Raw genomic sequence first — 21,347 nt, forward strand, 5'->3', positions numbered from 1 at the left:
ATGCCGAGAGTGATTGGGAGAAGGTGCTGTGGTCAGATGAGACAAAAATTGAGCTCTTTGGCATGAACTCAACTCGCCGTGTTTGGAGGAAGAGAAATGCTGCCTATGACCCAAAGAACACCGTCCCCACTGTCAAGCATGGAGGTGGAAATGTTATGTTTTGGGGGTGTTTCTCTGCTAAGGGCACAGGACTACTTCACCGCATCAATGGGAGAATGGATGGGGCCATGTACCGTACAATTCTGAGTGACAACCTCCTTCCCTCCGCCAGGGCCTTAAAAATGGGTCGTGGCTGGGTCTTCCAGCACGACAATGACCCAAAACATACAGCCAAGGCAACAAAGGAGTGGCTCAGGAAGAAGCACATTAGGGTCATGGAGTGGCCTAGCCAGTCACCAGACCTTAATCCCATTGAAAACTTATGGAGGGAGCTGAAGCTGCGAGTTGCCAAGCGACAGCCCAGAACTCTTAATGATTTAGAGATGATCTGCAAAGAGGAGTGGACCAAAATTCCTCCTGACATGTGTGCAAACCTCATCATCAACTACAGAAGACGTCTGACCGCTGTGCTTGCCAACAAGGGTTTTGCCACCAAGTATTAGGTCTTGTTTGCCAGAGGGATTAAATACTTATTTCCCTCTGCAGAATGCAAATAAATTCATATACTTTCCACAATGTGATTTTCCGGATTTAATTTGTGATGTGCTATCTCTCACTGTTACCAATAACCTACCCTTCAATTATGGGCTGCTCATGTCTTTGTCAGTGGGCAAACTTACAAAATCAGCAAGGGATCAAATACTTATTTCCCCCACTGTAAATGTCCTCACTCTAAACCCTTCCAGTGGTTTAATTTTAAATGTCTTTTGTTCTGAAAGAAAAATGTGCTTAGCTGTACTTTTTACTTTATAGGTAAAGCTGGTGAGCATTGATGCTGCAGAAATCGCCGATGGAAATTCCTCTCTGATACTTGGGCTGATCTGGAACATCATTCTGTTTTTTCAGGTAAAAAAAACCCACATTTACTACTACTACTACTACTTAGCATTTCTATAGCGCTGCCAGGGTTACGCAGCGCTGTACAAGTTTAAACATGGGGAAGGACAGTCCCTGCTCGAGAGAGCTTACAATCTAAAGGTAAAAACTATGTAGTCAGTGTGTAGGTATCAGGAATGGGAAGGTGGTTAGGCACCAAAAGCAAGGGAGAAGAGATGGGCCTTGAGTAAGGACTTGAAAATGGGCAGGGAGGGCGCATGGCGTATGGGCTCAGGAAGTCTGTTCCAGGCATAAGGTGATGAGAGGCAGAAGGGGCGGAGTCTGGAGTTAGCGGTGGTGGAGAAGGGTACAGAAAGGAGTGATTTGTCCTGAGAGCGGAGGTTACGGGTGGGAACATATGGGGAGAGGAGGGTAGAGAGGTAATGGGGGGCTGCAGATTGAGTGCACTTGAAGGTCAATAGGAGAAGCTTGAACTGTATACGGTAGCGGATCGGGAGCCAGTGAAGCGACTTGAGGAGAGGGTTGATATGAGAATATCGGTTCACGCGGTAGATAAGACGTGCGGCGGAATTTTGGACAGATTGAAGGGGGGATAGGTGGCTAAGCGGGAGGCCAGCGAGGAGAAGGTTGCAATAGTCAGGACGAGAGGTAACGAGCGAGTGGACGAGGGTTCGGGTGGTCTGTTCAGAGAGGAACCATTTATAACAGAAGGGCTTTCACGGTGACCACACTAATCTGACTGGCTGAACTGACCCCATAAATCAGACGGCCACCCAGCTGTCATTCAGTTGTAGAATTACCCCCTAACCACTCACACAGGATTCAGATCTAGTTGTTTCTACACATTTTGCCTGTTCTTAAAAACTTTTATGTTGCGCCAGAATAATAAATAATAATGTTGATCTTTGAGGTGCAGGCTCAATCCAGTATTTCAGTCATAAATCAGGTTTATATAGAGGGGCATTTTCGAAAGGGACGTCCAAATTGCGATTTGGACGTCCTTGCAAAATGGTGAAATCCAGGGGCGGGGAAACCCACATTTTCGAAACAAGATGGACGTCCATCTTTCATTTCGAAAATACCGTCAGGGACGTCCAAATCCTTAAATTTGGACGTCCCTAGACATGGACGTTTCTGACTTTCGGTGATTTTTGAAACCAAAGACGTCCATGTCAAAAACGTCCTAATGCAAGCCATTTGGATGTGGGAGGAGCCAGCATTTGTAGTGCACTGGTCCCCCTGACATGCCAGGACACCAACCGGGCACCCTAGGGGGCACTGCAGTGGACTTCATAAATTGCTCCCAGGTACATAGCTCCCTTACCTTGTGTCCTGAGCCCCCCCAAACCCTGTGTGCTGAGCCCCCCCCCAAACCCACTTCCCACAGCTGTGCACCACTATCATATCCCTTACCGGTGAAGGGAGGCACCTAGGTGTGGGTACAGTGGGTTTCTGGTGGGTTTTGGAGAGCTCACTGTTTCCTCCACAAATGTGACAGGTGGGGTGGGGTATGGGCCTGGGTCTGCCTGTCTGAAGTGCACTTCATTACCCACTAAAACTGCTCCTGGGACCTGCATGCACTGTCATGGACCTGAGTATGACATCTGAGGCTGGCACGACATATTTTTAAAGATGTTTTTTTAGGGTGGGAGGGGGATAGTGACCACTGGGGGAATAACGGGAAGTCATCCCCGATTCACTTCGGTGGTCATCTGGTCATCAGGTCATCATTTCGGGCACCTTTTGGGCCTTAGTTGTAATAAAAACACGTCCGGGTGCAAACATCCAAGTGTTCGTCAGGGACGTCCTTGTTTTTTTCAATTATGGGTCAAGGACGTCCAAGCGTTAGGCACATCCAAGTCCCGCCTTCGCTTCGCCTCCGACACGCCCCCTTGAACTTTGGACGTCCTTGCGACGGACTGCAGTTGGAGACGTCCAAAATCGGGTTTTGATTTTACCGATTTGGACGTCTCTGGGAGAAGGATGTCTATCTTCCGATTTATGTCGAAAGATGGATATCCTTCTCTTTCGAAAATGAGCCCAATAGTGACTTGAATCACCTGATTCCAATATATTTTACACTGAAGTAGTTTCGAAACTTAGGTGCAGCCACCTCTGGGACAGATGGATTGGCGGCATTTTCTGGTGCTCAGTGAATGGAAGCTTCCAAACAGGGTGAGAGGGGAAGGAACAATGCTTCTCCTCTCTTGACATGATGACTTGAAGATGTGTACCCTGGAGGAAAGGAAAGATAGGGGTGATATGATATAGACATTCAAATATTTGAAAAATATTAATATACAAACCTTTTCCAGAGATGGGAAGGTGGTAGAACCTAGAGGACATGAATGTAGGTTGCGGGGGGGGGGGGGGCCGAGTCAGAAATAACGTCAGGAAGTACTTTTTCATGGAGAGGTTGTAGATACTTCGAATGCCCTCCCACGGGAGGTGGTGGAGATGAAAACAGCAATGGAATTTTAAAAAATGTGTGGGATAAACACAAAGGAACCCTGTATGGAAAGAGAATGGAACCAACTAAACTTGGTGGTGCTTAGATGGCAACTCTAGTAATTGAGAAGCAAAGCCAGTTCCAGGCAGACTTATACGGTCTGAGCTCTGATCATGGCTGAACAGATTTGGATGGGCTGGTGTGGGGCTTCGATGACAGCTTCTGTAATTGGGGGGCAAGGCCAGTGCTGGGCAAACTTCTACGGTCTGTGCCCTGAAAATGGCAAGGACAAATCAAGATCAAGTATACATATATAATATCACATCACATCTTATGCTATGAGTTTAACTTTAAGGTAGACTGGATGGACTATATAGGTCTTGATCTGCCGTCATCTACTATCAGGCTCATTTTCAAAAGAGATAGACGTCCAAAAAGTGACATAAGTCAGCATTTGGACGTTTATCTCACAGAAACATCCAAATCAGTATTATCGAAACCTCTTTTTGGATGTCTTTCTCCGAAGTCTGTCAGAAGGATGTCCAAATCTCAAGGGGGCGTGTTCAAGGCGGGACTTGGGCGTTCCTGAGACATGGACGTCTTTCAGCAATAATGGAACAAAACAAAGACACCCAAGACTAAAACTTGGATGTTTTGAGCTAGACCTGTTTTTATGGTGAATAGCTGCAGTGGGAATTGAACCCACTTCCCCAGGATCAAAGTCTGTTACACTAACCACTGGGCTATTCCTCTGCTCCACGGGCAAGTGGTGCCCCAAATGACCTGATGACCACTGAAGGGAATCGGGGATCACCTCCCTTTACTCCCCCAAATCACAAAACATTTTTCTAAACAGCATTTTCAAAAGGAAAAGATAAGACTTTTTTTGTAGAAAATGACCTTTCCTGTTCTGATTTTGGATGTTTTACAAAAAATGTCCAAATTCAGACTTAAGATGTCATATCCAAAAATGCCCCTTGTGCATTTGACTTGCCCAAAGTCCAAAGGAGCAGCAGTGGGAATTGAACCCATGTTACCAGGATCAAAGCCCGCTGCACTAACTATTAAGCCACTCCTCCTCTGTTTTGGATGTCTTTTGTTCGAAAATGGACCCAAAAACAAGGACATTCAAATCACAAAACGTCCAAATCACAGGACATCCACAGTATTTTCGAACACAAAAGATAGATGTCCATCTTTATCGAAAATTACCTTCATTCCTGTTCGGAATTTGGACATCTTTGTAAAACGTCCAAATTCTGATTTAGACGAAAATGCCCCTCCACGTCACTTTAAGGTCTGATCATTGATTATGAGAATTTGTATTCACATTTCTCCTCTTCTCCTGCCCTAATAATGTCAGGACACCACACCGTCCTTGGCTGACACATCTCCTGTGACTTTTTCCTCATTTCACCTCACCAGTGAAACCTGTTGATCCAGCTGATGTGTCTCTGCATGTGGCAGAGTTCTGACCCCTCTTCACAAGTGGCACGTGTTTGGAACAGCCCTGCATGGGTCATGCTCCACATACTCTATTGCACCGAGGAACATCTGGAAGGAAGAAGCAACACACAACTTTTTCCTTTCTGTTAGACTTTTATGAGCACACAGCACATTAACATATAGAAAAGTACATTTACCCCAGGGCTGTAGTGTTAGAATCAGAAGCAATTTTGGGTGGAGTTGGAGTTGGTAAAAAAGCCGACTCCAGCTTCAAAATAAATTGACTATATATTATCATTTTATACTTGTATATCTTTGTCCTGGATCTAACGTACTGTTAAATAATAAGTTATATTTACCAGTTCTTTAGCTCCAAAACAAACAATTAAAAGCCTAATATCAGTAGGAGTTGGTGTCAGAGTTGGGCAATAGAAGAATTGGAGTTGAAGGTTGGTGAACCAACTCCACAGCCCTGATTTACCCACCTATGTGGGCACATGTGGATGTTCTACAGCTGCCTGGGTGGAGGAGTGGCCCAGTGGTTGGTGCAGCGGCCTGAGAACATGGAGGTTGGGGTTCAATGTTAAATGACCTGCCCAGAGTCACAAGGAACTGCAGTGGGAATTGAACCCTAGTTCTCTGCATTCTGAGGCTACTGCACTAACCACTAGGCCACTCCTCCACTTAGGGTTGCCACATTTGCTCCCCTCAAAAAAGAGGACACATGCCCCACCCTCTGTCACTCCCCGCCCTATCCTCCCCTCCCCTCCTTTACCTTGCTGTAGTGCTCCCTCTTTCATGCCCAGCGCGGCTACAGACTGCCTTGCTGCCTCCCGTCCTGGCGCAGATTCAGAGTGGCTGCCGAGAGTTCAAGCAGTGACCTTGCAAGACTTCAGTGGAAGTCTTGTGAGGCTGCCATTTGAACTTTTGGCAGCCATTTTGAATCGGTCACTAGACCACCAGGGCATTACAGTAAGGAAAAGGCGGGGAGAGGAGGACACCCTTAGGCCTGTCTGCTCGTCCGCCTACCAGCCTGCCCATTTGGCCGCAAATCCGGACAAACGGGCAGGCTGGCAAAATCCACCTGGTTGCCCGGCCGTGTCCTCAAAAAAAGAAGACAAGTCCAGGTAAAACCGGACGTATGGTAACCCTTCATTGCCCCAGGTACAGAACTGCTTTGGTTGTACCACAGAAAGGTGGTCTGTCAAATCCATGACCCCCTTTAACTTACATAGCAGGGTGTACATATGGGCAGGGCTCCCACGTACAAGTTACACAGATACCTGCCACACCAGCTCTACGCCTGGCATTAGTGATCATACCTAAATGTTAGACACATTACTACCCGGTAGGTGCCTACCTTCCCCTCCCCCTCTGTGGTAACACTTTACAGAAATCCAGCTAATTATTTGGTTTTTGTAGACCTGTTTCTTCAGTGTCATACAGTTCTGTTTAATTCTGAAGGATATTTCATAAAACAACTTTTACTTTCCATGAAAGGAATCATACTTTCATTTTCCAAAATAGAGAGAGATTTCTGGCTACGTGCTCACTTTGTGCAACTGTTCATATTTTGCTTCGCAAAAACGGTTTTGAAAAGCTGCATCCTCACCCTTTTGTGCCTCTCTCATAGAGCACCAGCATTCTAGTACAGGGAAGGTGGTCACCTAAAATCTTAAGTCCATCCTCTGTAAGAGTTCACATGTAAAACAAAACAAAAAAATCTTCTCATACATTACATGGCAATCTTTCATTCTTCCTGAGTGTTCAGTGTGCCCTCCTTCCACCCCCCCCCCCCCCAAAAAATGGTGACCGTATCTAAAAATGTTCAAATATCAAATGATCCCCAGAGACCAATCTGAGCAAAACTTAGGTAAGTTTATCCATTGTATTTCCACATGCCAGTATTTAGTCCCTTGTTTCTGCGATAAGATAGGTTTGGTTACTGAGTTCTTAGCACATGTTCACTAATAAAGAGAATGAAAGAGCCAAATATAACACAGATTCTCAAAATATTCTCCCATATACTAAGCCAGTCCTGGAGGCACCCCAGCCAGTCAGGTTTTCAGGATACCCACAATGAATATTCATGAGAGAGATTCGCATGCACCTCTTTCACTGCATGTAGATCTCTCTTGTGAATATTCATTGTAGATATCCTGAAAACCTGACTGGCTGGGGTGCCTTCAGGACCAGGTTTGGGAAACCACTGTACTAAGCCAGAAATACTTTCCAAACTTCAAACAGTGCTCATGGAGTACAAAAAAATCCTGAAAGGGAAAAAGCCTCAGTACTCTCGCCTCCACCCGTTGCACAAGCTTACAGGGTGAAAAGGACTTTACCAGGGTAATCTCTCAACACAGACATAAAAAACCCTTTCAAGTTAATTGTTATCAATAGAAATCAAACAAAATAAAACATGGAAAAGAAAATAAGATGATACCTTTTTTATTGGACATAACTTAATACATTTCTTGATTAGCTTTCGAAGGTTGTCCTTCTTCGTCACGAAGAAGGGCAACCTTCGAAAGCTAATCAAGAAATGTATTAAGTTATGTCCAATAAAAAAGGTATCATCTTATTTTCTTTTCCATGTTTTATTTTGTTTGATTTCTATTGATAACCTTAAGAGTGGACTAAGACGGCTACCACACTCCTCTACTTAAGTTAATTGTTAAAACTCCACTTGTATACAATTTCTGGATCAATATTTAAGTGTGTCAAAAGACTTAAACTTTCAGTTAAAACTGAGTTTAAGGGGGGTTGGCCTTACGGAGTTTAAGGGGGGTTTGGACAGATTCCTGAAGGAAAAGTCCATTGAACATTATTAATTTTTTTTTTTTTTTTGGGGGGGGGGGGGGTGGGGGTTGCCAGGTTCTTGAAGCCTGCATTGGCCGCTGTCAGAGACAGGATGCTGGGCTTGATGGACCCTTGGTCTTTTCCCAGTATGGCAGTGCTTATCTTCTTTTCCACTTCTATAAATCACACCTACAGATACAGAGCTGTAGTGGGAATTGAACCCAGGTTGCCAGGATCAAAGCCCACTGCACTAACCATTAGGGTACTCCTCCACTCAAAACTTAGCAAAACAGTATTTAGTTTTATTACATTTGTACCCTGCGCTTTCCCACTCATGGCAGGCTCAATGCGGCTTATATGGGGCAATGGAGGGTTAAGTGACTTGTCCAGAGTCACAAGGAGCTGCCTGTGCCTGAAGTGGGAATTGACCTCAGTTCCTCAGGTCCCCAGGACCAAAGTCCACCACCCTAACCACTAGGCCACTCCTCCACTCCATCCCAAACTTCCCCTCATCCCATCCCTCCTGCTATCCCCAGAATATACTCCAAAACCACACTTGCACCCTTCAGTGTCCTCCCTAACCCTCCCACTCAACTGGTGCATATAAAAGAGCCAAATGAATCCACTCCTCCTTATTCAGGTCATAACGATCATGGCGACGGTCAGTGACTACTTCCAATTCACAAAGCTGAGCCACTGTTACAAACAAATCCACCTCTCCAGGACCAGATGTTCATTTCCAATGGTTTCCAATCACACTCTTCGCAGCTGCAAAGTAAAGTTTTATAAGGCGAACTTGCCACCAGGTTCCCTTAGTATTACTTAGACTGAACAAGCAGTGCGTAGGATTCAGGGAAAACGTAGTCCCCAAGATTCTAGTCAGTCCCTGAACCACTCGAGTCCAATATTGTTGGATAATCCCACATTCCCACCAGATATGAAAAAAGGTTCCTTTAGCCCCCATACATCTCCAACAGCCATCTCCAACATTATTTTCAACTTCATAGGTGTGTAATACTAAGGGGTAACTACTTTGTGGGCATTTTCCTTAATCAAAACCTGCATCATTTAACCCGTAAACATTTCAAGAACCTACTGTAAGCCCACTCGTAACTTCCCTCAACTCCCCTCCCTCCCAATAGATCCCGCCCCCTGCCCCAGCCGTCCATGCTGGCATTGCCAGCCCACTCCACAAAGGAAGACCACCCCTTCCTCCTTCCTTCCACTATCCTTCTCCTCTCCCAAAATGCAAACCACTCCCCCAAACATCCACGACTTCACTCCTCTACAAACTCTCCCAATTCATATACACCTAGAAATAAGCATTGACATTAAATCAGAACCAATCACTTCTCTAATCTCATCATGTACAAGCTTAGGTTTTCCACCAACTGTCTTCTGCTATCCAACAGGACGTGAAGTAGAAGGCTCCCTGACTGCCCTCCTGTGCTGGCGAATCCTTGCAGCCCGATTCTCGCAGTGCTTTCCAAGCCTCTCCACCATGTTACCTTCTGGGATTTTCCATTTACAGTAAACAGTAACCCAAAGGAGAACAGCCACCTGTAACGATAGCTTGCCGTTTGCAGATAGCGAAGTCCTTCCTGTCTTTAGCTTTTCGTACAATCTCCTCCTTGAAAGTAAAATCATGGTAACATACGATAATGTCCTGCGGCGCCGTGTATCTGCGTGGTCCCACACCCCGGTACGCTCTGTCCACACTAGCACCTAATGCAGCTTAGTAAAATGACTCTTAAGCTTTCCACCCTCTGAAAGCATTGAGTAGATACATTTAAGAAAGCATTGGAGGATATAGTTTGGAGACTGTATTTAGAAATGTGAGAGACTTGTGGAGGGGCATAATCGAACGGGGACGACCATCTCTAAGGGCGCCCCTCTCTAAGGACGTCCTGGCGAAGGGGCGGGGAAACCCGTATTATCGAAACAAGATGGGCGTCCATCTTTCATTTCGATAATACAGTCGGGGACGCCCAAATCTCAACATTTAGGTCGACCTTAGAGATGGTTGACCTAAAAGTTGAGATGGTTGTCCCCGGTTTTCGGCCTTAATGGAAACTGAGGACGCCCATCTCAAAAACGACCAAATCCAAGCCGTTTGGTCGTGGGAGGAGCCAGCATTCATAGTGCACTGGTCCCCCTGACATGCCAGGACACCAACTGGGCACCCTAGGGGGCACTGCAATGGACTTCACAAATTGCTTCCAGCTGCATAGCTCCCTTACCTTCGCTGCTGAGCCCCCAACCCCCCCCCCCCCCCAAAACCCACTCCCCATAACTGTGCACCACTACCATATCCCTTACCGGTGAAGGGGGGCACCTACATGTGGGTACAGTGGGTTTCTGGTGGGTTTTGACGGGCTCACATTTACCAGCACAAGTGTAACAAGTAGGGGGGTGATGGGCCTGGGTCCGCCTGACTGAAGTGCACTGCACCCACTAAAACTGCTCCAGGGACCTGCATACTGCTGTCATGGAGCTAGGTATGACATTTGAGACTGGCATAGAGGCTGGCAAAAAAAAAATTTAATTTTTTTTTTTTAGGGTGGGAGGGGGTTGGTGACCACTGAAGGAGTAAGGGAAGATCATCCCCAATTCCCTCCAGTTGTCATCTGGTCAGTTTGGGCACCTTTTCGAGGCTTAGTCGTGAAAAAAAATGGACCAAGTAAAGTTGACCAATTGCTCATCAGGGACGCCCTTCTTTATTCCATTATCGGCCGAGGACGCCCATGTGTTAAGCATGCCCCAGTCCCGCGTTCACTACGCCTCTGACACGCCCCCGTGAACTTTGGTCATCCCTGCGACGGACTGTAGTTGAGGGCGCCCAAAATTGGCTTTCGATTATGCCGATTTGGGTGACCCTTAGAGAAGGACGCCCATGTCTGATTTGTGTCGGAAGATGGGCGCCCTTTTCTTTTGAAAATGCCCCTGATAGTCATGATAATGAAAATATTGAGTAGCTGCTAACCGGTTTTCTCCCACTGAATATTGGCAGATAGCCGGTTAAGAACTACTTAACCATTTAGCAGCTGTTCTGCCCGGTTAAATAGTTCTGAATATTGGGGGGTGGGGGGGATAGTCATTAGCCATTGTGTGTATCAGATCATTATTAGTGCATCAGCTATGTCCCAGCTGGTTCCTCTATGGGAGCTTTTCAGCTGCTGGAAACATCTATCAGCAAAATTTGCAGCCTGTGTTCCTGCCTTACAGATTAAAGAATTTACCGGCAACCTCAACAAGATGACATCATCTTCCAGCCTCTCCTCCGTGCTCAGCTGCCCTGATTCAGACACTTCTCAGCCGAGCACACCAACCGCAGAGAAGAGCGTGTCGGTGTCCGTCAGGGATCAGCGAAAAGCCATCAAAGCTCTTTTAAGCTGGGTGCAAGAGAGGACAAGAAAGTAAGAGGTCCTTTTCTGATGGCAAGGGGGACTTTTATTAAGGAACCAGGGGCGTAGCCAGACTTTGGACGGAGGGAAGGTCCAGAGCCCGAGGTGAGGGGGCACATTTTAGACCCCCCCCCCCCGGCGCCGCCAACCCCGCCCCCCCATTTTTGACGCACCGCCACCAACAACTTTGACCCCCCCGCCGCCAACCCGCTGTCGCCGTCGGCTACCTTTGCTGGCGGGGGACCCCAACCCCCGCCAGCCGAGGTCCTCTTCTTCCGGCGCAAGGCTTCGTTCTGTTTCTGTGAGTCTGACGGGATGTCAGACTCACAGAAAGGACTTGTGACTCTAGGCAAGTCACTTAACCCTCCATTGCCTGCCGCATTGAGCCTGCCATCAGTGGGAAAGCGCGGGGTACAAATGTAACAAAAACAAAACAAACAAAAAAAAACCAAATATGGCTGCCGAACTTGGCCGGTCTGCCTTTAAAAATCGGCGGATAGCTGGTTATATCGCGCGATATAACTGGCTATCTTTAAGCTGCTAACCAGCAATATTCAGTGCCAGCTATCCGAGCATGCACTGTGCGACTGAGAACAGAGCTGGGCAGGCAATGCGAGACCAGTGCAGGACAAAATCTTCAGCTAGTGGGGGTTGGGGACCCCTGCCAACCAAGGTACCATCATGCAGCGGTTTGGGCTCTGACCTCTTTCCCTGTGGAGGTCTGGCTACGTCCCTGTATGTAATATCTATAACAGTGGTTCTTAAACCTGGTCCTGAAGGCTGAACATGCTGTGTAAGATATGTTCATATTTAAAGAGTAATACTTAAGCCAGGGGTTCTCAATCCAGTCCTCTGGACACACATAGCCAGTCAGGTTTTTAGGATGTCCATGATGAATATGCATGAGATACATTTTTCATGCATTACCTCCCTTGTATGCAAATCTACATAAGTATATTAGTATTGCCATACTGGGACAGACCGAAGGTCCATCAAGCCCAGCATCCTGTTTCCAACAGTGGCCAATCCAGGTCACAAATACCAGGCAACATCCCAAAAAAGTACAATGCATTTTATGCTGCTTATCCTAGAAATAAGCAGTGGATTTTCCCCATTTTAATAACGGTCTATGGACTTTTCCTTTAGGAAGCCATCCAAACCTTTTTTAAACCCTGCTAAACTAACTTTTTCTACTCGACCTTCTCTGGCAGCGAATTCCAGAGTTTAATTATTTATTTATTTATTTATTTTATTGCATTTGTATCCCACATTTTCCCACCTATTTGCAGGCTCAATGTGGCTTACATGATTATGTTAACATTGTCATATCAGATACAGTAGAATTGTGCATAGTATAAGTAAGGGAGGATAGAAGAAGGGAGTGATTAGGGTAGTTGTAGAGGGTGGGCTTTCGTAACTGATTGGGTTGGTGAGGTATATTATTAGTGAGGCTGCCGGTTATCGGATCTCATTGTAGGCTTTGTTAAAGAGGTATGTCTTCAGAGATTTGCGAAAGATAGTTATTTCGTTGATTGTTTTCAAGTCTGTAGGTAGTTCATTCCATAACTGCGTGCTCATGCAGGAGAAGGTAGTGGCATGCGTCAGCTTGTATTTTAGTCCTTTACAGCTGGGGAAGTGCAGGTTGAGGAATTTGCGGGATGATCTTGTGGCATTTCTGGTAGGTAGGTCTACGAGGTTGAGCATGTAGGTTGGGGCGTCTGCGTGAATGATTTTGTGTACCATCGTGCAGATCTTGAACGCAATTCGTTCCTTAAGTGGGAGCCAGTGAAGTTTCTCTCTTAAGGGTTTTGCACTTTCATATTTAGTTTTTCCAAATATGAGTCTGGTGGCAGTATTCTGGGCAGTTTGGATTTTTTTGATAGTCTGCTCTTTACAACCAGCGTACAGTGCGTTACAGTAGTCTAGATGACTTATTACCATTGATTGTACTAGGGTGCGGAAGATGTATCTCGGGAAGAACGGTTTTACTCTTTTGAGTTTCCACATGGAGTAAAACATCTTTTTTGTCGTGTTTTTCACGTGGGTATCAAGAGTGAGGTTTCGATCAATGGTGACTCCAAGAATTTTCAAGTTTTGTGAGACAGGGAGAGAACAATATGGTGTGATTATGGTGGAGAAATTTTTTGTGTTGTGTTGTGTTGAGTGAAGAAACATTTTCTCCGATTTGTTTTAAATTTACTACTTTGTGGCTTCATTTCATGCCCTCTAGTCCTAGTATTTTTGGAAAGAGTAAACAAGTGACTTATGTCTACCCATTCCTCTCCACTCATTATCTTATAGACCTCTATCATATCTCTATTTCATGTATATTCTTTGTGGGTATTCTGAAAACGCGACTGGCTAGTTGTGTCCTGATTACTGAGTTGAGAACCCCTGGCTTAAGCGGATATTCAGTTTTTACATGTGTCATTCATGCACACGTGTTTGTATGTCAGTATTCTAATCATTTCTGTGTGTATTTGACGTGTGAATGTTAGCGTACACCTTATAGATTTACCCCCATTGAGACCTGTTCAGCAGTGGTTTCCCTCATTTTCTGCCTCTGAGGTAAAAAAAAACAAAAAACGTTTTTCACAAATAGTCATGCAACACCTTGAAATTATCAACTGGTGTCAAACTCAGTCGATACGTTTGTAGAATCTGATAGCCCATGATCAAAACTCTGGCACTGCACGGAACAGCGCCGGAGTTTACCGCCACAGCAGCGCCCTAAACTAACTCCTTCATAATTGAAGCTAATAGTATGCAAATGATATGTGCACTATTAGCTTCCATCATGAGGGAGCAAAGTGGGTGGATGGTGCCTGGCGCAGGCTTTCAAAAGTTGTGCGTTAAGTACAACTTTTGAATGCTTTCCTGGTGGTCTAGTGGGACCCCTGCCCTCCTGCCCTTCACTCCTGCTTGGATGCCACCATGGGTCCAGTGGGACCCTTGACAGATAGTCCAACCTGACCATACTCCCTCTCTTAAAGCTTGTCCTGGTGGGCGTGTGGTAGGGGGGGTCCCTTCAACCCAACTCCCTCCCCAGTACCTTCAAAGCTAGAGGAGGAGGGACTATCACTCCCTCCCCCTCAGCAGGTACCACCTCAAAATGGCGGCGCCCCTTCTCCAAATTTGAAGGTACTGGGGAGGGGTTTGGTTAGGGGGACCCCCCACCACCACTAAGGCAAGCTTTTGGAGGGGTGAGGGGCAGGAGGACAGGACTTCCACTGGACCACCACCAGGGTGTTTTTTGTATTTGTGTAGGATGGGGGGGTCCAGGGTCCACTGGATCCCCGGGTCCTTACTGATGTGGGGGATTATGGGGGTTCACTAGACCCATAGGCTGGCAGAGACAGCCCAGACTGTCTGGCTTGAACAGGGGGGAGGAGGGAGAGGGAGCCTTAAGCCTAACGTCAGGTCCGAGCTGGTAGGAGCATGGGAGCGTCAGAGTACAGTTCTCTGATCATGAGAGGGGAATACCAGTGTGCTCTTTTAAATGTCTTTTAAATGAGCTCTGTGGTATTCCCTTACACGCTTATTGTTTGCAGCACTAGAGCCCTCTGATCATCCTGCGCAGGTAAACGCGGGCGCTACTGCGGCTCTAGTGGCTTCTAGCATCCGCATTTATCTTTGATCATCTCCCTGCGAATGTTTCAGGTGAATCACTGTAAAATATGAGCATGTGTTTTTGTGATTTAGGTATGGCGTTGCCGTTCAGGACTTTGCTGGCAGTTGGCAGAGTGGGCTTGCTTTCTTAGCAGTGATAAAAGCGATCGATTCCAAATTGATAAATATGAAGCAAGCCTTCGAAAGGTCACCACAGGAAAATTTAGAGGAGGCGTTCAACATTGCATATGCGAAGCTCGGCATTCCAAAGCTTCTGGAACCAGAAGGTAACGTAGTCAATGTTCCTTTTCGAGGAGAGAGACCAATTGGATTTTAAGAGATGTGTAACTTTACCGGCTAAAGTGCGAGTTGGCCAAATCAAGCTCATGCCGCCTTATTTGTTGGAAGACGGCATATGAATATTGTTAAAAGAATAAAATACAGGGCCTGATTTACCAAGACCTTCTCCCTACTCTGTGCATGGGAAGAATGCATGCAGCCACATTTTGCATAGACCTTGGAGACTGATTTGAGACATCTAGGTCGGGGCGTGCTCAGTTTTGATGTTCTTATTTATTTAGACAATTTTGATATACTGCCTTAACTAATGGGTAGATCTAGGCGGTTTACGATAATAATAAATAGACATAAAAAAGTGGTGAAAAGAACTCTATTATAATGATAGGAAAGTGTCGCATCCATTCATACAGATAACTATTACAACCAAGAAATCAACAAAGAGGGAAAAGGGAGAGAGAGAAAATTAATTAATTAATTAAATGGGGGGGGGGGGGGGGGGGGAGGTGGGGGAGGATCTGCTGACACAGACCGAATACCTTGCAGGACTTGTAAATAATTTGCGTGTTCCCACCAACTATTCTGATCTCATACTCCCCCAGACTGCTCTTTACACAGTCCAGGAATTAACAAACTCCATAATCAGAAGGACTCGCTGGGATATAAGAAGATAGTTAGTACAATCTCACCAACAGCAGTACAGGCAAATCAGGCATCCATCTCTGGATCACACAGCAGGTCCAATCTGATCCCTCTCTTCTGCCGTCTAGAGCCTTCTAGCGCGTGGTACCCTTCAGACTGCCTTTTTTTATACCATTTTGGCCCTATTGATTCCAGTGGACCCCAGCTTTCTCACCAGAGCTCTTTGGCCCTTATCAGTTGATCAGAATGACTTCACATGTTCCCAAACCTTCCTCTAGCCCCCCCCCCCCTTTGGATGTTCTCACCTGGGGTGCAGCTGACCCAGTACTATCTCTACATAACCACAACAATCTTGCTCATGACGTGTCTTGTAGGTGCCAGTCTCCTCATTGTTTACAGAGTACTACTACTACTATTTAGCATTTCTATAGCGCTGCACAAACATAGAAGAAAGACAGATCCTGCTCAAAGAGCTTACAATCTAATAGACAAAAAATAAAGTAATCAAATCAATTAATGTGTACAGGAAGGAGGAGAGGAGGGTAGGTGGAGGCGAGTGGTTACGAGTCAAAAGCAATGTTAAAGAGGTGGGCTTTCAGTCTAGATTTAAAGGTGGCCAAGGATGGGGCAAGACGTAGGAGCTCAGGAAGTTTATTCCAGGCATAGGGTGCAGCGAGACAGAAGGCGCGAAGTCTGGAGTTGGCAGTAGTGGAGAAGGGAACAGATAAGAAGGATTTATCCATGGAGCGGAGTGCACGGGAAGGGGTGTAGGGAAGGACGAGTGTGGAGAGATACTGGGGAGCAGCAGAGTGAGTACATTTATAGGTTAGTAGAAGAAGTTTGAACAGGATGTGAAAACGGATAGGGAGCCAGTGAAGCGACTTGAGGAGAGGGGTAGTATGAGTAAAGCGACCCTGGCGGAAGACGAGACGGGCAGCAGAGTTTTGGACCGATTGGAGAGGGGAGAGGTGACTAAGTGAGAGGCCAGCAAGAAGCAGATTGCAGTAGTCCAAATGAGAGGTGACAAGGGTGTGGATGAGGGTTTTGGTAGAGTGCTCGGAAAGAAAGAGGCGGATTTTACGGATGTTGTAAAGAAAGAAATGACAGATCTTGGCGATCTGCTGGATATGAGCAGAGAAGGAGAGAGTAGATTTCCCCCAACCTCTGTCAGCTCTCAATTACCTCATTTCAGCACTTGCCACAGTGAAATGCAACTGTGTCAAAGGTGATCTCTGATTTTTAAAGGCCTAGCTCTTTAGCCTGAGCCATTGGCCTGTATTTTACTGAGAGCAAGGGCTAGCATATTTCTACAGACTGCATGTGTCTTTGCTGGGGTGTGCAGTGGAAACAGAAAAGACAGCCCTTCCCATAGCACACAGACCTTGCTCTAACCATTGGTTGCTGCCAGTTTTTTATGTAGATTATCTTGTATATTGTTTCTTTTATTCTGTACACTGCGTTGAACCCATTATAGGAAAGTTGCGGCTAATAAGAATTATATTGGTACCATCATTTTACAGTGGGTACTGCAGTGCACTTTAGGCAGGCGGACTCAGGCCCATCCCCCCCCCCCCCACCTGTTACACTTGTGCTGGTAAATGTGAGCCCTTCAAAACCCACCACAAACCCACTGTACCCACATGTAGGTGCCCCCCCTTCACCCCTTAGGGCTATGGTAGTGTTGTATAGTTGTGGGGAGTGGTCTTTGGGGGGCTCAGCACCCAAGGTAAGGGAGCTATGCACCTGGGAGTAATTTCTGAAGTCCACTGCAGTGCCCCCTAGGGTGCCCAGTTGGTGTCCTGGCATGTCAGGGGGACCAGTGCACTACGAATGCTGGCTCCTCCCACGACAAAGTGGCTTGGATTTGGTCGTTTCTGAGATGGGCGTCCTCGGCTTCCATTATCGCTGAAAACCAGGGACAGCCATCTCTAAGGTCGACCTAAATGTTAAGATTTGGGCGTCCCCGACCGTATTATTGAAATGAAAGATGGACACCCATCTTGTTTCGATAATACGGGTTTCCTCGCTCCTTCCCGAGGACGTCCTGCGAGGATGCCCTCATGAAAACTTGGGCGCCCCATTTGATTATGCCCCTCCACATGTCCCACGAATCCAAGGGTATGCAGAGATCCCCCTCCCAATTTTGCCAAAGCAGTTCCAAGTCCCTGGAACACTCAAACTTCCACAAGGCCTTATGAATCCCCAAGACATTAGTTGTATTAGCTGAGATTAAAAAAAAATTTTAAACCCGCATATTGGTCCCAATATGAAGACTCAGGGAATCTTTAGACAAAGAACGGACATAGTGCTTTAGCTGGCAATAAGCCCTAAGTACTCTCCTGACCTCTGAAAAGAGCCAGAGACCAGAGGATGAGAGGTGGGGGATGTGCTTGGGAGGAGGGAGGATGAGAGGTGGGGATCTGTGTCTGGGGGGAGGGAGGATGAGAGGTGGGGGGGGGGGGGTGTCCAGGGAGAGAGAGAATGAGAGGTGGGGGGGTGTCTGAGAGGAGGGAGGATGAGAGGTGGGGGGGTGCATGGAGGGAGGGAGGATGAGAGGTGGGGGGGTGTCCGGGGAGAGAGAGAATGAGAGGTGAGGGGGTGTCTGGGAGGAGGGAGGATGAGAGGTGGGGATGTGTGTCTGGGGGGAGGGAGGATGAGAGGTGGGGGGGGGTGTCTGGGGAGAGAGAGAATGAGAGGTGAGGGGGTGTCTGGGAGGAGGGAGAATGAGAGGTGGGGATGTGTGTCTGGGGGAAGAGAGGATGAGAGGTGGGGGGGTGTACGTGGAGGGAGGGAGGATGACAGGTGGGGTATTAAATGCCAAAAAAGACTTTGTTGGGAGCAAAATTAAGGGTCTTTCTATGAGTTAGAGGGAGAGAGAACTGCAGCTGGAGTGAGAGATGGAACAGTAGAGGCTGGAGCCTGAGGAGGGAAAAGGCAGGAAGAACTGTCAGGCGATAAGAGGGGAAATTCTATGCAAAAACATTACAATAATCACTGCAGAAATAGCAGCTTTGTTAAATCAGTATTTACACGTGTATGTGCCACACATATAAATGCTTTTATTTCCACGTGATTATGTTTCTGAATTAACAGCCTTAGGGGTCCTTTTACAAAGGCGCACTGAAAAATGGCTTGTGGTAGTGTAGGCGTGGGTTTGGCCACGTGCCGATCCATTTTTTTTTTTTAGCGCGCCTGTAAAAAAGGCCCTCTTTAAATTTTTGCCGTAAATGGACATGCGGCAAAATGAAAATTGCCACGTGTCCATTTTGGGTCTGAGACCTTACCGCGGTAAAGACTCCACGCGGTAACCGGGCGGTAATGACCTACGTGCGCCAAATGCCACTCGGTGCGCGTCTATTACGTGTGCCCAAAAATAAAAACATTTCAGACGCGCGCCAAATATAAAATTACTGCAAAAGCCACGCGGTCGTCGGGCAGTAACTCCATTTTGGCGCGCGTAGACGCTTACACGGCTTAGTAAAAGCCCCGATAGAACAGGACGAAAGCGTTTTCTGCACTTCAGCTCGCATGGCAAACAGACAATATCTTTTAACTTAGGAGAAAAATGGAGATAGTTTTGACTGTAATTATTTCTTCAGAGTGAATATTAGCGGAGGTGGTAATGACAATGGTCTCTCTTCCATATTATTGTTTCAGTTGGGTAGATAATTGGGGGTGTTCAGCAGGCAGGATTTCTGCTGCTGCGGAAAATAAATTCTGGGCTGTTGGGAGGGGGAGGGGGGTCTGGCTCTGTTTTCAGAAATTTCTTCCTCTGCATAATCTTTTGCAAGTTTATTTATTTCACAAGATTTATTATTCCACACTATCTTTGTCATTCAATCTCACGTGCATAATGTCAGTGTCAGAAAATCCATATTAGTTTCAACATTTTTTATTAAAGGCAATTCAAACCAAGTTACACAATTTACCACAAAATACATAACAGTGCAACAGAAACCAGATTCAATAACAGCTCTATAGTTTATATATTCCCACCTCTGAATATGTCTAAGCCCCACCCCCCTCCCCTGTGACCCCTATAGCCCTTAAAGCTCCCCCCCCCCCCCCCCCAGGAACCTAGTGAGTCCGTGTATTACTATGATAATGGGTTCAACCTTCATTAAGAAGTAAACTGCACCCCCTAGGACTCAGGATCTGCAGGTAGGGACCCCAAGTCAAAGGCAGTTCTTCTCCTCTGGGAGAGCCTAGAGTCTCTAGCCTCCCAAGGTATCAACAAATGTAACTGGTTTCTCCAGTGCCAGTAAGCCGGGGGATCTTTAACAGTCCAATATCGCAAAATACATTTCCTAACTACGAGACACATCTTGTGGAGCATTAATATCTCAAAACGATTCCTACCTCCAAAGGCCTCCGGCACATCCAACAGTAATTGTTCTACCGTCCCCAAAACCGGAATGTGCAGCTGTACTTCCCAGAAACTTCGGATTTGATTCCAAAACCTCCCCAAAATTGGGCAACCCCAAAACATATGTAATAAAGTACCCAGACTCCTCCCACATTTAAGACACTCTGGGCCTTGATTACCTCTCATATGCACCAACTGAGAAGGAGCCATATATCCTCGGTAGAGACATCTATATGAGATAAACCATATTAAATGAAACAGAACTAACAAAATAGTCGTATTATAAAATTAAAACAATGAAAACTTATAAAACATGTTAAAATACATTCATAACACAAATGACCTGGAATGCACTTCCGCAGCACCTCAAAACGCAAACGGACCACGTCCTCTTCAAGAAATTGCTAATAACCTACTTCTTTGCTAAAACGTACTCCCCTGATTACTGCTTAGTTTTCTACTGTTAGCAACTGCTCCCCTTGTTTTATTCTTTGTCAACTTTACACCGTTTTCTAAATTGTAAATTTTCCTAATTTTTCTGTACGCCACATTGTGCCTGCACGAAAAGTGGCTTGTGGTAATTTAGGCGCGGGTTTTGGGTGCACACAGAATCGTTTTTCAGCGCACCTGTAAAAAAGGCCACTTCCCCCCTCCCCCCCCCCCCCCCCCCCCCCCCCCCCCCCCCCGGAAATGGGACGTGCAGCAAAATCAAAATTGCTGTTGTCCATTTCGGGTCTGTGACCTTACCGCCAACCATAGACCTAGCAGTAAATGGAAATGGGACTTGATATACTGCCTTTCTGTGGTATTTTGCAACTACATTCAAAGCAGTTTACATATATTCAGGTACTTATTTTGTACCAGGGACAATGGAGGGTTAAGTGACTTGCCCAGAGTCACAAGGAGCTGCAGTGGGAATCAAACTCAGTTCCCCAGGATCAAAGTCCACTGCACTAACCACTAGGCTACTCCTCCACTCATTCCACCAATAAGAGCCAACCTCATCAGTGATGTCACAATGGCTTGATTGCCCGATACTTGGCTCACTTCTGATATTGTGATGTCATAAGGGAAAGGGGGAAAGGGAAATGGGACTTGATATACTGCCTTTCTGTGGTATTTTGCAACTACATTCAAAGCAGTTTACATATATTCAGGTACTTATTTTGTACCTGGGGCAATGGAGGGTTAAGTGACTTGCCCACAATCACAAGGAGCTGCAGTGGGAGTTGAACCCAGTTCCCCAGGATCAAAGTCCGCTGCACTAACCACTAGGCTACTCCTAGTGATCAGTGCAAGGGGATGGAGGGGGGGTAACATGCTTTCTCAGAGTTTCACA

General features: G+C 46.3%; 1 protein-coding gene across 3 annotated transcripts in view; it reads left to right on the forward strand.

Annotated features, from left to right (window-relative positions):
• CLMN (calmin) overlaps nucleotides 1-21,347 on the forward strand; it is a 210,747-nt gene that overhangs the window by 145,578 nt on the left and 43,822 nt on the right. For all 3 annotated transcript variants that reach the window (XM_030214489.1, XM_030214491.1, XM_030214490.1), the window contains exons 5-7: nucleotides 913-1,005; nucleotides 10,916-11,106; nucleotides 14,797-14,990. In XM_030214489.1, coding sequence (XP_030070349.1) covers nucleotides 913-1,005; nucleotides 10,916-11,106; nucleotides 14,797-14,990 — 478 coding nt within the window. The remainder of the gene's footprint in view (nucleotides 1-912; nucleotides 1,006-10,915; nucleotides 11,107-14,796; nucleotides 14,991-21,347) is intronic.

This window comes from Microcaecilia unicolor, chromosome 9, assembly GCF_901765095.1.
Source record: "Microcaecilia unicolor chromosome 9, aMicUni1.1, whole genome shotgun sequence".
NCBI lineage: Eukaryota > Metazoa > Chordata > Amphibia > Gymnophiona > Siphonopidae > Microcaecilia > Microcaecilia unicolor.